Genomic DNA, 18,358 nt, shown 5'->3' with positions numbered 1-18,358 from the left:
ACAATGTTTTTCAAATGGTATCAAACAAACATTAGACCAAAGGACATAAAATACAGGGCAAAGTTGCCAGTAAAGATGTGAACTCCCACCCTCGCCTCCCCTGTAAAAAAACCATGGCGTTGTAGGCGGTCATTTCCACTAAGCGAATTACGTCTTCATCTGAGCCGCTCGCTGCTAGACAGTAAATAACGCTAAGCTAATATCCAGAGCGGAGGCTGGGTGGTCTGCTGAAAGCTCTGGGTTTGATTAGCTGTGTCTGGACTGTGACTTATGAGATGAGGAGGTCAGTCTGTAAGTGCAGGGGTGGAGCGTGTCTACTTGTGAAGAGGTCACGGGTGCGTGCAGCCCTAAGTGGAGGAGTGATCAATGATATTGATTATGATTTAAGTAGAGAACTCTCAGGGATTCAAAAAGACATCCAGAGGCCAGAGGCAGCGTTAACGTTCAAGAACCTGACCTCAGGAGTGTCTCCGCAGGCCTTGGATAGATGGATAGGATGGATCCCTTAAGACCAAGATGAAGTCCAACGACCCAAAATAGAAACCCAGTCAAACACATCATCGCTAAAACTAAATAATACCCACGGGGGTTTCATATTGCTTGTTTATTTATATTTGTGTGTGTGTGTGGGAGGAGCGCCTGAGGATTTAGAAGCCATTTGAATGGTTTGAAAGGTACAGAAATCCTCCAACAAGCCTCCAAAGGATTCATTTGGAAGAGTTGACCACATGATGTTAGCGTGGAGATGGAAACTAAGGAAATAAACACAGTCACCGCGGGGGGGGGGGGGGGGCAGAGTCAGTGCGAACAATTCAACCATTTCCACCAGCAAGCCAGTGTGTGTGTGTATGTGTTGCACACTGCCAGTGTGTGTGTGTGTGTGTGTGTTGCACACTGCCAGTCTGTGTGTGTGTGTGTGTGTGTGTGTGCAGCACACTGCCAGTCTGTGTGTGTGTGTGTGTGTGTGTGCAGCACACTGCCAGTCTGTGTGTGTGTGTGTGTGTTGCACACTGCCAGTCTGTGTGTGTGTGTGTGTGTGTGCAGCACACTGCCAGTCTGTGTGTGTGTGTGTGTGTGTGCAGCACACTGCCAGTCTGTGTGTGTGTGTGTGTGTGCAGCGCTCGCTCGTCATGCGTGTCATTTCATTCGTCCAGATCTGCTGACATCTCATCTGTGTTCTGTTGCAAGAGACGTGTTTCAAACTGCCCACTCTCTCCATGATCAAACTGCCCACTCTCTCTCCATGATCAAAAAGAAAGAAAGAAAGAAAAAATGCTCAAAATAAGACAGAAATAGATACATGGGCTCTAAAAACAATGAAATAATGAAAACAATGAAAGAAAACAAACTCACACCCTGCTGTGAAAGAGGCCAAATGATTCATTATTATTAACCAATGAGATTCATTCATATAATAAACCCGCCGGTTCTGTGAGCTGCCATTTAGGAGACTGGTTGAACTCCAAACTAGTCAAGAGGTGCTGATCTTCAAGCCTTCAATCTGACCTCGGATCAAAAGAATGTGTGTTGGGGATGAGGATGTGTGTGTGTGTGTGTGTGTGTGTGTGTGTGTGTGTGTGTGTGTGTGTGCGTGTGTGTGTGTGTGTGTGTGTGTGTGTGTGTGTGTGTGTGTGTCTGTGTGTGTGTGCTCTGTGGTTGTCTCAACGGCTTTGTTTCACAATAATATAACCTTGACCCATAAATCCACCGCTGCCCTCTTATGTGCTCAAAGTGCAAAACAAAAACGTGGATGTCTCAATTTCCCATATTTTACACTTCTCTTTTGTGCTGCTTCTTTTATCTTTTTGAGGACATTACAAATTATGTTTTTGCACTTCTTGGACTTTTTTTTGAACATCTTTTTCTAGAGTTTCTGCTGCATATGTATCTGTGCCATATTAAGCCACCTAAGATAAGGAGGGTATATGAAAAGGAATGCACCATCTCTGTGGATCCAGCAGATGTTGGCTCCAGTTTACAAAACCACTCAGAAATCATTCACTTCAGTGGCCTGTTTTGGGATCAGAACGGTGACTGACACCTAAAGGTGACTAGTTGGCAGGTATGGATCAAAACAGCCATTCTGCTCATTCTCTAATTGTTTTAACTTCTTCTAAATGAAATAATGGTGATGTTTAAGAATTCATCAATTTACTAGGGACCCCTGAGAAGCACCTCAAGGACCCCTGGTGGTCCCCAGACCCCATGTTGAGAAGCACTGAGCTAAGGAACTGCTTAGGATACACAGTCACACCCGGTTAGAGTAAGAAGCTAAGGAACTGCTTAGGATACACAGTCACACCCGGTTAGAGTAAGAAGCTAAGGAACTGCTTAGGATACACAGTCACACCCGGTTACAGTAAGAAGCTAAGGAGCTGCTTAGGATACACAGTCACACCCGGTTAGAGTAAGAAGCTAAGGAACTGCTTAGGATACACAGTCACACCCGGTTACAGTAAGAAGCTAAGGAACTGCTTAGGATACACAGTCACACCCGGTTAGAGTAAGAAGCTAAGGAACTGCTTAGGATACACAGTCACACCCGGTTACAGTAAGAAGCTAAGGAACTGCTTAGGATACACAGTCACACCCGGTTACAGTAAGAAGCTAAGGAACTGCTTAGGATACACAGTCACACCCGGTTAGAGTAAGAAGCTAAGGAACTGCTTAGGATACACAGTCACACCCGGTTAAGAGTAAGAAGCTAAGGAACTGCTTAGGATACACAGTCACACCCGGTTAGAGTAAGAAGCTAAGGAACTGCTTAGGATACACAGTCACACCCGGGTAAGAGTAAGAAGCTAAGGAACTGCTTAGGATACACAGTCACACCCGGTTAGAGTAAGAAGCTAAGGAACTGCTTAGAATACACAGTCACACCCGGTTAGAGTAAGAAGCTAAGGAACTGCTTAGGATACACAGTCACACCCGGTTAGAGTAAGAAGCTAAGGAACTGCTTAGGATACACAGTCACACCCGGTTAGAGTAAGAAGCTAAGGAACTGCTTAGGATACACAGTCACACCCGGTTAAGAGTAAGAAGCTAAGGAACTGCTTAGGATACACAGTCACACCCGGTTAGAGTAAGAAGCTAAGGAACTGCTTAGGATACACAGTCACACCCGGTTAGAGTAAGAAGCTAAGGAACTGCTTAGGATACACAGTCACACCCGGTTAGAGTAAGAAGCTAAGGAACTGCTTAGGATACACAGTCACACCCGGTTAGAGTAAGAAGCTAAGGAACTGCTTAGGATACACAGTCACACCCGGTTAGAGTAAGAAGCTAAGGAACTGCTTAGGATACACAGTCACACCCAGTTAGAGTAAGAAGCTAAGGAACTGCTTAGGATACACAGTCACACCCGGTTAGAGTAAGAAGCTAAGGAACTGCTTAGGATACACAGTCACACCCGGTTAGAGTAAGAAGCTAAGGAACTGCTTAGGATACACAGTCACACCCGGTTAGAGTAAGAAGCTAAGGAACTGCTTAGGATACACAGTCACACCCGGTTAGAGTAAGAAGCTAAGGAGAACATGGATTATTTCCACAGTCTTTTGTCACACAGAGACAGTGTTTGGTGCAGCAGTACCTTGAGGTCAAAGTGGGCGATGTGTTTGGAGTGCAGGTAGAAGACTCCATCCAGGATCTGCTTGAGGAACTGAGTGGCTTCCTCCTCGCTCAGAGACTCCTTCTCTGCCAGGAAGTCAAAGAGCTCGCCGCCAGCCACACTGAGGGGGAGGGAGAGAGGGAGGAGGGAGGGAGGGAAGGAGGGAGGAGGGAGAGAGGGAAGAGGGAGAGGGAGAGAGAATTTAAAAGTGTGATCTCTCACATCATAGCCAAATCCCTGCTTAACGGAGCTGAGCTAAGCTCATCTAATCATCCTGATGCTGACACATCAACTGCTTTACTGCCTGTCCCATTTCAACACTTGAACCAAGGCCTAACTGCTTTACTGCCTGTCCCATTTCAACACTTGAACCAAGGCCTAACTGCTTTACTGCCTGTCCCATTTCAACACTTGAACCAAGGCCTAACTGCTTTACTGCCCGTTTAAATAACGACCTGTATCTCAGCATTGGAAACCATAAAACAACAAGACAGAACATTAAGAAGGATTAAAAGCCCTCGCCCATTTATTACAACACAAACACCCTTCACACTAGCACTATGTGTTATTGGAATATTTGGAGATTGTCTTGATTTATTACGCTATTATGTCACTTTGAAATGTAGGGACACGCCTTGCGATAATGAGAATTAGGGCAAAACCCACATTAAAACATTTACATCAATGTCAGAGTAGATTCTAATCAATTCACTGAATGATAAAGAGCATTTAATTATGCAATGAATGATTACTTTGTTGATCTAAATCATGATTAGGGCACTCAGATCGTCAGCGGCTCAAAGCTGATTTCATGAGACTGACCCGTTTGCAGCCTGCTGCAAAACGACCCAAAGAACGAGATGGACCATTAACTTTTTACTGCCAGCACCAATTCAAAGTGCTAAAGCTGACATGTCAGCTAATACCAATTACAACTCTGAGCATCAGCTTTAGAGTCGTTAGAGTCCATTTGACTCAATTAGAGAGATGCTAAAGCCATTATGTAGGAAAGAGGCAGGGAACCATCTCACATTGCTTCAATATTGATATCACAGCTGTCTCTTTGTAGCAACATTTAGTGATGGTGAATGTGTTAACCCATGGTCTGGGTTAATAATACTCCATTCTGATTGGCTGCAGGGTGTTAATTATGTAAGGGATAATGGATAGTGAGCCGGTGATTACTGGCGAAATAATGACCGACAGGTGATATTAATGATTCACCTGAAGGTCATTATTTCCCAGTAATCACCGGCTCACTATCCATTATCCCGCTTAGAACACGGCCTACAACTAAATCATTCAATAATCTGACAAAAATAATTATTCAAATAGATTTTTTAATAGCGTTTTCAACGACAAAGCGGTTTCATTCATAATTGGCACACAAGACACCACAGCTGCAACTGGTTGGCCTAATTAGTAGTGTCTTGCTGACAAAAGGCTCTTATCAACTGATTAATCCAGGTGTGGCAGAGCAGCGGTCGGTTGTCGAGAAATAATGACCGGTGAATCTTGTTGATTGACCAATCAGAATCGAGTATTCAAGAGAGCCGTGTTCTAATTTGTGATAATGGACACCTCGTCGTGCATTAACCCTTACTTGTGCAAGGCTCCATTTGTAGCCTCTTCATACCACTATCAGTATTATACGGCCCGGCCAAGAAGATGATATACATGTTATCTAGCTCAACTTATCAAGCTTATCCCAAGATTCTTAACATCAAAACTCATTCAAATCATGGCATGGTTGTCTTGTCTTTCCAGCCGCCCCATTTTCCATGGGGCAGCTGTAGCTCAGGAGGTAGAGCGGGTCGTCACTAATCACTTTGGATAAAAGGAGGTCGGTGGTTCGATTCCCGGCTCCTCCAGTCTGCATGTCAAATTGTCCTTGGGCAAGACACTGAACCCCAAATTGCTCCTGATGGTGTGCCAGCACCCTGCGTGGTAACCTGCTGCCATCGGTGTGTGAATGGGTGAATGTACCTACTGACTGTAAAGCGCTTTGGATAAAAGCGCTATATAAATGCAGGCCATTTACCATTTACCATTTAACTCCACTTGTGAACTTTCAGTGATGAGTGACAAAGAGAGAGAGAGAGAGAGAGAGAGAGAGAAGATATTGAGGGGAAGGGAGAGAGAGAGAGAGAGAGAGAGAGGGGAAGAGAGAGAGAGAGAGAGGGGGGAAGAGAGAGAGAGAGAGTGAGAGAGAGAGAGAGAGAGAGAGAGAGAGGGGGGAAGAGAGAGAGAGAGAGAGAGAGAGAGAGAAGATATTGAGGGGAAGGGAGAGAGAGAGAGAGAGAGAGGGAGAGAGAGAGAGAGTGAGAGAGAGAGGGGGGAAGAGAGAGAGAGAGAGTGAGAGAGAGAGAGAGAGAGAGAGGGGGGAAGAGAGAGAGAGAGAGAGAGAGAGAGGATATTGAGGGGAAGGGAGAGAGAGAGAGAGAGAGAGGGGAAGAGAGAGAGAGAGTGAGAGAGAGAGGGGGGAAGAGAGAGAGAGAGAGAGAGAGAGAGAGGAAGAGAGCAGATGACTAATTGCGGCCATCCTTATCCTGTCCTCCAGCACCCATTCAGCCATCCGTATTCCGTACACACACACACACACACACACACACACACACACACACATGCATTTGTCTTACTATATTTGTGAGGACCTTCATTTACTAGTACATTTATTCTCTGATGACCAGAGAATTGCAAAATAATAATAATAATAATAATAATTTACAGACAACAGTTTTTACATAATACACATTAACCCTGAGGAGTTTCCGGATTGGGCCGATTTTTGGAAATATCGTGATATTTGGGAAATATCACAATTTTGAACATTTACTTTCAGAGGCTGCAGCAGGCTCAGTTTTAAAGCCAGAGTGAAGTTTCTGGTATCATATGAAACTAGGAGACCTAAGGAATTGAGGTGTACCAACCATCTCATGCTAGTTTGTCAGGAAGGTGGCTAAATAACACTCCAAACTTAGGCTAAATTTTGGCGAGGGGAATTTTTTTTTTTTCAAAGGGGTCCTCTTTTTCACAGCCTAATGTTGGCAGGTGTGTGTGTGTGTCCGTTTTGAACCAGCTAGTAGCCTTATATTGTCATTTAGCCTTTCTGCTGCTATTGCATGTTTAAATCAACTAATTTTATTTTATGGGGGAGGGGGGGGGGGGGGGGGTTGGTATCATGGTATACACAGTGGAAGTGCTCCCTGTGAAATTTGGTTTGGTACTAACCTAAACCTAATCTTAATCAACAAAACATGCCAAAAAATGTACAGAATGGTTATTTTCTTGTATTTTTATATCAAAATCCCCTTCTGGAAAATGGCCTATTTCTAATGGTTACCTCACGGCGTACCAGAGGGTATATACAGTAAATAAAGATTCAAACTCAATAATACCATCACAGATGTTTTCAACAATCCCTCCCTTGGCTCCTCTCATCATAATGAAATCTGCACCTTCAACTGCTTCCATGTGAGCGGCAACATGATCTCTGGGGTGTATTTTGGGGTGCTTGCCTCCTGAAACCCTGCTTGCCTGCTCCACGCTGGCAGAGAAACCCTGCTTGCCTGCTCCACGCTGGCAGAGAAACCCTGCTTGCCTGCTCCACGCTGGCAGAGAAGATCTATTCATTTTGAAGGATCTGGAATTTAGGACAGCTCAAAAATATGCGCAAAGGATTTCACAGTGGATTGCTTCACCATCCAACCGCACTGAGTCACAGGGTGCAATGGAATCAGTTTGTTCTGCATCAAAACCTCCCTTTTCAACCACAAAGCAGCAACACACCATCAACATGCCTTTTCCTCGTGACGTCAACTCTAAATCCAACTTCCTGGTCCTCCTCACCCTCAAATACCGTGATAAGACATGTGGCAAAATGTCTGGAGAATGTTCCTCCTTTCTAGCCTTGTGAGAACATTAAGGTCCACTCCTCATAAGCAGAGAAACAGAACACAAACCCTACTCTTCCCTTAAGGTAGGCAGCAGCATGCCAGCTGCACAGCTGGGACCCCCTGGCCCCTCCTCTCTATACAGCTGGGACCCCCTGGCCCCTCCTCTCTATACAGCTGGGACCCCCTGGCCCCTCCTCTCTATACAGCTGGGACCCCCTGGCCCCTCCTCTCTATACAGCTGGGACCCCCTGGCCCCTCCTCTCTATACAGCTGGGACCCCCTGGCCCCTCCTCTCTATACAGCTGGGACCCCCTGGCCCCTCCTCTCTATACAGCTGGGACCCCCTGGCCCCTCCTCTCTATATAGCTGGGACCCCCTGGTCCCTCCTCCCTATACAGCTGGGACCCCCTGGCCCCTCCTCTCTATACAGCTGGGACCCCCTGGCCCCTCCTCTCTATACAGCTGGGACCCCCTGGCTCCTACTCTCTATACAGCTGGGACCCCCTGGCCCCTACTCTCTATACAGCTGGGACCCCCTGGCCCCTCCTCTCTATATAGCTGGGACCCCCTGGCCCCTCCTCTCTATACAGCTGGGACCCCGTGGCTCCTCCTCTCTATACAGCTGGGACCCCCTGGCTCCTCCTCTCTATACAGCTGGGACCCCCTGGCCCCTCCTCTCTATACAGCTGGGACCCCCTGGCCCCTCCTCTCTATACAGCTGGGACCCCCTGGCCCCTCCTCTCTATACAGCTGGGACCCCCTGGCCCCTCCTCTCTATATAGCTGGGACCCCCTGGTCCCTCCTCCCTATACAGCTGGGACCCCCTGGCCCCTCCTCTCTATACAGCTGGGACCCCCTGGCCCCTCCTCTCTATACAGCTGGGACCCCCTGGCTCCTACTCTCTATACAGCTGGGACCCCCTGGCCCCTACTCTCTATACAGCTGGGACCCCCTGGCCCCTCCTCTCTATATAGCTGGGACCCCCTGGCCCCTCCTCTCTATACAGCTGGGACCCCGTGGCTCCTCCTCTCTATACAGCTGGGACCCCCTGGCTCCTCCTCTCTATACAGCTGGGACCCCCTGGCCCCTCCTCTCTATACAGCTGGGACCCCCTGGCCCCTCCTCTCTATACAGCTGGGACCCCCTGGCCCCTCCTCTCTATACAGCTGGGACCCCCTGGCCCCTCCTCTCTATACAGCTGGGACCCCCTGGCCTCTACTCTCTCTATGTACATGTGTGTTTCATGTGTTTGGCTGCTTAATAGGCTGTAAATTTATGGGCATGATGCTGAGAGGAAAGCAGGCTCCTGACCCAACATGTCACCTCTGCCTGCTCTCCTGCAGGGAAGGGGAAGGGGGGTATCAGTGTGCGCATGTGTGTGTGTGTGTGTGTGTGTGTGTGTGTGTGTGTGTTAGGTCAGAGGACTGTGTTGTCTATGTGGGTGGGTCAGTGTGTGTGTGTGTGTGTGTGTGTGTGTGTGTGTGTGTGTGTTTGTGTGCGCGTGCCGGTGTGCGTGTGTGTTAGGTCAGAGGACTGTTGTTGTCTCTGTGTTGTTTTTGCCCGCAGTGTGAGAGCAGGAGAGGTTACGAGCACAATGGGGCTCAGCATGAAGCCAAAGTAGACACACAACGCAACGCTGTATTTTAGCCTAGTTCTATCCTGTAATCCACCTGAATGTCACTTTCTGTCTCACCTGCCAAAAGCTGGTAAACTCAAAACTACAAATACCTGCAGAGAATTTTTTTTTTTTTACTGGCCAAAATAATTCATATATATTTTTCATTGCATTTTCATAGCATGTAATAGCAGTTCAATAGAACACCACATTACTGGTACTGGCAGGATTAGCAGCTGTGTTGCCTGTGCAGCTCAATGGATAGTGTGCACTGCAGTACTGTACTAACTCACTAGGGTTAGTTAGTGCAGTACTGTACTAACTCACCAGGGTTAGTTAGTGCAGTACTGTACTAACTCACTAGGGTTAGTTAGTGCAGTGCAGTACTGTACTAACTCACTAGGGTTAGTTAGTGCAGTACTGTACTAACTCACTAGGGTTAGTTAGTGCAGTACTGTACTACTTCACTAGGGTTAGTTAGTTCAGTACTGTACTAACTCACTAGGGTTAGTTAGTGCAGTACTTTACTAACTCACTAGGGTTAGTTAGTTCAGTACTGTACTAACTCACTAGGGTTAGTTAGTTCAGTACTGTACTAACTCACTAGGGTTAGTTAGTTCAGTACTGTACTAACTCACTAGGGTTAGTTAGTGCAGTACTGTACTAACTCACTAGGGTTAGTTAGTGCAGTACTGTACTAACTCACTAGGGTTAGTTAGTGCAGTACTGTACTAACTCACTAGGGTTAGTTAGTGCAGTACTGTACTACTTCACTAGGGTTAGTTAGTGCAGTACTGTACTAACTCACTAGGGTTAGTTAGTGCAGTACTGTACTAACTCACTAGGGTTAGTTAGTGCAGTACTGTACTAACTCACTAGGGTTAGTTAGTGTGCACTGCAGTACTGTACTAACTAAATAGGGTTAGTTAGTGCAGTACTGTACTAACTAGGGATGCACCGATTGCCATTTTCTTGGCCGATTCCGATTTCCGATTTTTGAATAGTCTGACTTGCCGATACCGATTTTTGCCGATTCCGATTTTTTTTCTCTAAAAACAACAATTGACAGCTTACACAAACGTTTTTGTAACTTTGTTTAAAAATTAAGATTCATAGAACAATTCTTACATCTAATGGGGATCCAAATAAACAAATAAACAAATAAACAATTCTTATCATTTGCATGAAGTAGGACCTTCTCACTCAAACACATCTCAAAATAAAAGTGTTCCAGGTTAGGCTACTGGACAGAGCTTTTTTGTGCAAATACAATGAATACAAAAATTAAATTAAATCCAATAGCCTATATCCCACAGCTATCATGCATTTACTTTTCCAAAAGAAAACAGGTGCAACAGAACATCAAAATGATCCATGGACAAGGAGTTTATAGACTGGCTCCAGACCAGTCCTCTTGAGTAGAGGGGAAATGAGTTTATGAGTTACAGTAACGATCTTCAGTCTGAATATCAGGCGGAGTTTACACACAGTCCGAAGTTTGGTATGCGTATTTTTATCTGCCATCCGAAAGAATATCGTCACGCACAGAAAACGTTGCACACTTGTGAGTCCGATGCATTTTTATTATTATGTCCGTCGTTCTCATGTCGTTCTATTTGCAATACGAAACAAATAGTCTCTCCTGTATCCACGTCACGTTACAACATGACTTGACAGGCTGAGGCAGCAGCGCTGATGTGGAATGGAAAAGCAGGTCGGGGAATGGTTATACTGGACACACTCGCCAAGCCGGCTGTGCGCGGTGGCGGGTTGCTGGAGCACCGCTTCCCGGGGAGAGAGAGCAGAGAGAGGGGGGCCAGTGAGGTGAAGCGAGCCGCTCTGACTGGACTCCAGCCGAGCGGGACACGGCCGCACCTCTGTCTCCACGGCTTATTTTCGACTTGCATGTGTGACAAACTGCGAGCTTTGTCTACTTCACTGACGGTGAAAAAAATCCACAACGAGGAAGGTATGCTGGCGTGTGTGGTGTGGTGGCTGGGTGCCTGTCTCGGTGCTTTGGGGGGCGCGCACGTCATGTGAAAATCGGCTCACAGAATCGGCTATTTAGAGTGACCGGAACAGATCACCGATCGAGGCCGATCACGTGAAAATCGGCCATTTCCGGTCACGTGCCGATCGATCGGTGCATCCCTAGTACTAACTCACTAGGGTTAGTTAGTGCAGTACTGTACTACTTCACTAGGGTTAGTTAGTGCAGTACTGTACTAACTCACTAGGGTTAGTTAGTTCAGTACTGTACTAACTCACTAGGGTTAGTGCAGTACTGTACTAACTCACTAGGGTTAGTGCAGTACTGTACTAACTCACTAGGGTTAGTTAGTGCAGTACTGTACTAACTCACTAGGGTTAGTTAGTGCAGTACTGTACTAACTCACTAGGGTTAGTTAGTGCAGTACTGTACTAACTCACTAGGGTTAGTTAGTTCAGTACTGTACTAACTCACTAGGGTTAGTTAGTTCAGTACTGTACTAACTCACTAGGGTTAGTTAGTTCAGTACTGTACTAACTCACTAGGGTTAGTTAGTGCAGTACTGTACTAACTCACTAGGGTTAGTTAGTGTGCACTGCAGTACTGTACTAACTAAATAGGGTTAGTTAGTACAGTACTGTACTAACTAAATAGGGTTAGGGGGGTTTGATTCACACTGGAAAAGCCATGCCAAAAACATGTGCACTTAGAGAACTGTGAGGCGGTTTGGATAAAAGCTCCACTATGATAGTTGGTTGAAGGACTTCTTCTATCAGTCCATGAGGGGAGTCGATGGGATCCGCCAGCAATTTGATCGAAATTCATTGATCAAATATTACATTCATCAGACAATATCAGTGATAAAATACATAAGAATGGATTCATTGATTGTTTCACTTCCACTGCAGTGGTCAGCACCCCCCCCCCCTACAGACCAAGCTCCTTCAGTGCCGGAGTCCTGCTGCTTTTCTACCCTGCCAGGTGGTTCATTGCATTCACCTTGTATATCAGGCATAAATTAGCCTAATTAGATTGGATGTTGACAACTAGGCCATTACACAGTCCTGCAGAAAATCACAGCTAACTACAAATACTTATCTCCTCATATCATGAGGTTTCTTATCACAGCTAACTACAAATATCTCCTCATATCATGAGGTTTCTTATCACAGCTAACTACAAATATCTCCTCATATCATGAGGTTTCTTATCACAGCTAACTTCAAATATCTCCTCATATCATGAGGTTTCTTATCACAGCTAACTACAAATATCTCCTCATATCATGAGGTTTCTTATCACAGCTAACTACAAATATCTCCTCATATCATGAGGTTTCTTATCACAGCTAACTACAAATATCTCCTCATATCATGAGGTTTCTTATCACAGCTAACTACAAATATCTCCTCATATCATGAGGTTTCTTATCACAGCTAACTACAAATATCTCCTCATATCATGAGGTTTCTTATCACAGCTAACTACAAATATGTCCTCATAATGCTCATATCATGAGGTTTCTTATCACAGCTAACTACAAATATTTCCTCATATCATGAGGTTCAATATCACAGGTAACTACAAATATGTCCTCATATTATGAGGTTCCATATCACAGGTAACTACAAATAGGAGAGTTGGAGTTCGAGAGTTAAGTGCCCTGGGTGAGGGGCAGTTAGAGAGTTAAGTGCCTTGGGTGAGGGGCAGTTAGAGAGTTAAGTGCCCTGGGTGAGGGGCAGTTAGAGGGTTAAGTGCCCTGGGTGAGGGGCAGTTAGAGAGTTAAATGCCCTGGGTGAGGGGCAGTTAGAGGGTTAAGTGCCCTGGGTGAGGGGCAGTTAGAGAGTTAAGTGCCCTGGGTGAGGGGCAGTTATAGAGTTAAGTGCCCTGGGTGAGGGGCAGTTAGAGGGTTAAGTGCCCTGGGTGAGGGGCAGTTATAGAGTTAAGTGCCCTGGGTGAGGGGCAGTTAGAGGGTTAAGTGCCCTGGGTGAGGAGCAGTTAGAGAGTTAAGTGCCCTGGGTGAGGAGCAGTTAGAGGGTTAAGTGCCCTGGGTGAGGGGCAGTTAGAGGGTTAAGTGCCCTGGGTGAGGGGCAGTTAGAGGGTTAAGTGCCCTGGGTGAGGGGCAGTTAGAGAGTTAAGTGCCCTGGGTGAGGGGCAGTTAGAGGGTTAAGTGCCCTGGGTGAGGAGCAGTTAGAGGGTTAAGTGCCCTGGGTGAGGGGCAGTTAGAGGGTTAAGTGACCTGGGTGAGGGGCAGTTATAGAGTTAAATGCCCTGGGTGAGGGGCAGTTAGAGAGTTAAGTGCCCTGGGTGAGGGCACCTTGGCTGTGTCTGTGGAGGAGAGGATTACTCATCGTCCACCACCCAGACTTCCTCGTCTGGACGGGCCCCGCGTGCAGCGGCCACCGTCCAGCCACAAGCCTCTTCTCCAAACCGCTTCCCCAGACTACTGCCAGCCACCTCCCATTTGTTTATAGACAAAGCTGACATGACAGGGGTTGACTGTAAATACATAATCTAATAATCAATCAATCAATCAATCAATCAATCATTCAATTAATTTTACATTTATATAGCTCCAAATCAGGAGGGTCTTTATCTTCTAACAAATGACTGCAGCCTGTCTTGGGACAAGCAAGATGGTGAGTTTCCAGAATTTCCCCCAAAATCCCTCACCATTTTTGGTATTTTTCTATACTTTCAAAGAAATTGTAATCATGGATTTGTTTTTAATTTCCATACCTTCCCATGCTTTCCAGACCTTTGTGGGAACCTTGTCCATCCATTTTGTAAACAAGTTCCCCAAAGTTCATTGCTAAACATTATACCATTTGAAATCGTAACATCTTCAGTTAGTTCGTAACTGCACTAGGCCTGTGAATCTTCACTGGCCTCACGATTCGATTACGATTCATCTGTCAACGATTCGATTCAATTCGATTCCACGATGCATCTCGATACAGCTCCAACAGTATTGCAGCTCCAAGTATCAAATCCTCAATTGTCTGTACTATTACTGCACATGGCTACTTTTTCATCAGTTAATACAAGCAGTCAGATAAATATAAAGTCCCTTTTTTTACTTTAAAGTGCTTTAAAATCTGAATGTCAACAGAAATTTAAACATAAACGATTCATCTGTCAACGATTCGATTCACACGTCCGCATCGCGATGCATCGATTCTACGATAATTTTGACACCCCTAAACTGCACTAAACAGTTCTAAACAGGTTCAAACAGTTTTAGTTTTTAAATGGTGGGACTAATTCTTCTGACTCACAGTTCCAGGATGAGGATGACGTCTTGCTTGCTCTCGTAGACGTCGTGCAGGGTGATGATGTTGGCGTGCTGGATCTCCGTCAGGATGCTGACCTCGCGCTCGATGTCCTCCCGGGTCACCCCGCGCCGGCTCGACTTGCTCCGCCGCTTCTTGATGAACTTGGCGGCGTACTCCACGCCCGTGCTCCTGTTCCGACATCGTCTGACCACAGCAAACTGACCGCTGCCCAGAGAGAGGAGAGACGTGGAGGTTAACGGTGTGTGTTGCCTTTAATCAAAATGAAATCATTACCACTTTAAACTTGAGATTTTGGGTATAATCAAGGTCAAGGTATCTTTATTTTATTGTCTCTTACAGGGAAATTGTTTTGCAGCCAGCATATATAAAAACACACAAATCATACAAAACACGCAAAAACACCAAACACCCAAAAAAAAATATATATATATATATATATATATTATATATATATAGATGTTTAAAAATGTTACACAGAGCACCGTTGAAAAATCTGATAGAAATAAGCAAGAGAGAATATAAACGGACAGAAGGATTGGACATGATTGAACAGACAGGGTGCAGTGATCCATCCATCCACCAATCAGAAAAGGCCCATCACTGTTTCAGCCGTCCAATTAAAAAACAAACAGGTTCCATCACAGGATGAGGAGAGCAGCTGAACGCATGTGTCAAATGTATGAGCCAATCTGCAGCAGTAAGCGGAACGTTAGTAGCCGAGGCATGTTGCCTGTCTGCCACTGACACTTCATTTAAATTCTGACGGTTTTTTCAATTTCGCAGACTATGATTAGCCTCGAGATTAGGACCATCTTAAACACAGACTATGATTATCCTATAGATTAGAAGCAGTTTAATATGATTAGCTTAGATTAGAACCAGTTTCATACATCGCACAGAAGGCAGAGGCATCGCTGCTGCAATGAAAAACTGTTCAGGCACTACCAGTGGCAATCGTTGAGTAAGCATTTCAGTCATCAAGCACATTAACATTTAATTACCATGTTTGGATAAAAGCTATAATTTATTTATTTACACATCGGCCTGTTATGTGTGCAGCCTTAGAGCAGACTGTTAAATAAACATGGTGCTATATTTGAATTGGACTATTTCTGCTTGCCGTGCTCTTTTACTTGGTGCTGCTGTTAGTACAAAGTCTGGGTAGAAATGCATGATTAAAATCAGAGATCTGATTGGTGATCAGCCGTGAGCAAACTGTTCAACCAAAAAATAATTGGCCAATTGGAATCAGTCCCAGAAAACATGATCTGCACATCCATAGAAACATAAATACATCTACTAATACCAGGGGGGGGTAAACTCCCACGGGGGGAGGGGGGGGTCCAACTCCCACGGGTCCACTAGTCCAGAGGTTCTCAAATGTTTTTCAGCCAAGGACCCCTTATAAGATAGAAAATATACCGGGGGACCCCCTCATTCTGATTTGTGATTTTGGGCTCAGTTTGTTTCCACGCTAACGTGCTTGACATTTAAATGGATAGGTTTGTCAGATTAGAATGTAATCCATGAACCATTTCAGATTTAAAGCATAACATATTTTCGTTGAACTATGAAGCTTTTGCACACACAAAAAGCCCCCCCCCCCCGGACCCCCATTTGAGAACCACTGCACTAGTCAACAGAAAATCACATCAAAAAAATAAAGATAGCCCCATAGATAATTCCAAATAGATGACGGATAATTCTTCTTTTGGTTGAAAGAAATCGGGGGGAAAATCTCCCATCGTCATCTCTGTATTTTCAATATTGCACATGTTATTTTCCATAGCCTGTCTTGGTCCTGGGTGGGAAAAAAACGTGCTCTACCCAAGAGGGCAATCTGTGCTGTCACTTTCAGAAGGGCAGAACAATCCAAAGAAACCTCTAGGGCAATTAGGAAAGCAGTAAAATGTTAATGAGCTGAGAATGATCCACTAAATCTCTGTCATTATATTCTGAGATTAGATAATCAGCTGTATATAGAATACGGCTCCTGTGAACCATAAAATCATAAAGATAAAAGATAAAAAGCATGGCACTGCCACTGACTAACACAATCATGGGTTAGGGGTTCAATTCCCACAGGGACGGCCTACGCAAAAAAAACTAAAACAACAGCAGCACAGCTAGCTCTCACCGAGGAGCAGCACAGCTAGGCTCTCACCGAGGAGCAGGAGCAGCACAGCTAGCTCTCACCGAGGAGCAGCACAGCTAGCTCTCACCGAGGAGGAGCAGCACAGCTAGCTCTCACTGAGGAGGAGCACAGCTAGCTCTCACCGAGGAGGAGCACAGCTAGCTCTCACCGAGGAGGAGCACAGCTAGCTCTCACTGAGGAGGAGCACAGCTAGCTCTCACTGAGGAGGAGCACAGCTAGCTCTCACCGAGGAGGAGCACAGCTAGCTCTCACCGAGGAGCAGCACAGCTAGCTCTCACCGAGGAGGAGCACAGCTAGCTCTCACTGAGGAGCAGCACAGCTAGCTCTCACCGAGGAGCAGCACAGCTAGCTCTCAGCTAGCTCTCACCGAGGAGGAGCACAGCTAGGCTCTCACCGAGGAGCAGGAGCAGCACAGCTAGCTCTCACCGAGGAGCAGCACAGCTAGCTCTCACCGAGGAGCAGCACAGCTAGCTCTCACCGAGGAGCAGCACAGCTAGCTCTCACCGAGGAGGAGCACAGCTAGCTCTCACTGAGGAGGAGCACAGCTAGCTCTCACTGAGGAGGAGCACAGCTAGCTCTCACCGAGGAGCAGGAGCAGCACAGCTAGCTCTCACTGAGGAGCAGCACAGCTAGCTCTCACTGAGGAGGAGCACAGCTAGCTCTCACCGAGGAGGAGCACAGCTAGCTCTCACCGAGGAGCAGCACAGCTAGCTCTCACTGAGGAGGAGCACAGCTAGCTCTCACCGAGGAGGAGCACAGCTAGCTCTCACCGAGGAGGAGCACAGCTAGCTCTCACTGAGGAGCAGCACAGCTAGCTCTCACCGAGGAGCAGCACAGCTAGCTCTCACTGAGGAGCAGCACAGCTAGGCTCTCACTGAGGAGCAGCACAGCTAGCTCTCACCGAGGAGCAGCACAGCTAGCTCTCACCGAGGAGCAGCACAGCTAGCTCTCACTGAGGAGCAGCACAGCTAGCTCTCACCGAGGAGCAGCACAGCTAGCTCTCACTGAGGAGGAGCACAGCTAGCTCTCACCGAGGAGGAGCACAGCTAGCTCTCACTGAGGAGCAGCACAGATAGCTCTCACCGAGGAGCAGCACAGCTAGCTCTCACCGAGGAGCAGCACAGCTAGCTCTCACTGAGGAGCAGCACAGCTAGCTCTCACTGAGGAGCAGCACAGCTAGCTCTCACCGAGGAGGAGCACAGCTCAGCACAGCAGCAGCGCTCCAAGCTGGAAACCATGCAAGGAGCAAGACAACAGTCCACACTCAACACAAAAAACGGCCTTAATCCAGTGTAATAACCTGTGTAAAAGCAGGTCAGGAAGTATACCAAGACCAAACAAGGTCAGTGCCGAGGATGCCCTGGAGTGTGGCTGTAATGCCCCGTCTACCCACATGGCCAGTTTGGCAGCATGCCCTGTTCTGAACTGGCCCTTAAGAGAAGGTTGAGGATCTCCTCGTTTTAAACTACTACAACTCATGATGCCACGCAGCAAATGACAAACGCCGCACAGCGTCTACCGATAGGCCGACACTGTGAGGCGTTTAGGGAACCTCTGTAATTTGTAGCTACAGAAAATAAACGCTTACACTCGTTATCATGTGTTACTAGACGCAGTCTGAGACATCTTATTACAGTGTGTGCTGTATCACACTGCAGCACCTCATTTCTCTATTAGGATATTTATTTTGTTAAGGAAAAAGGATTTTAATAAGCATTGGTTTGGGCCTTGGTGCCCTACATGCCCCAATAAATGTGTATATCAAAGGCTAAAGTGGCCTTGCCCTAAAATGACTTAAT

The 18,358-nt window shown here is 46.3% G+C and overlaps 1 protein-coding gene across 1 annotated transcript in view; it reads right to left on the bottom strand.

The window, feature by feature from the left end:
* Window positions 1-18,358, bottom strand: part of LOC310783807 (death-associated protein kinase 3-like) — a gene marked incomplete at its 3' end in the record, with an annotated part of 65,077 nt that overhangs the window by 4,309 nt on the left and 42,410 nt on the right. The window contains exons 2-3 of the mRNA XM_083644707.1: window positions 14,387-14,608; window positions 3,590-3,728 (exon numbers count right to left, since the gene is read on the bottom strand). Of these exons, the coding sequence (XP_083500833.1) occupies window positions 3,590-3,728; window positions 14,387-14,608 (361 nt within the window). The remainder of the gene's footprint in view (window positions 1-3,589; window positions 3,729-14,386; window positions 14,609-18,358) is intronic.

This window comes from Poromitra crassiceps (assembly GCF_964638095.1).
Source record: "Poromitra crassiceps genome assembly, chromosome: 10".
Classification (NCBI taxonomy): domain Eukaryota; kingdom Metazoa; phylum Chordata; class Actinopteri; order Beryciformes; family Melamphaidae; genus Poromitra; species Poromitra crassiceps.
This window is presented reverse-complemented; position numbering and strand designations above follow the sequence as displayed.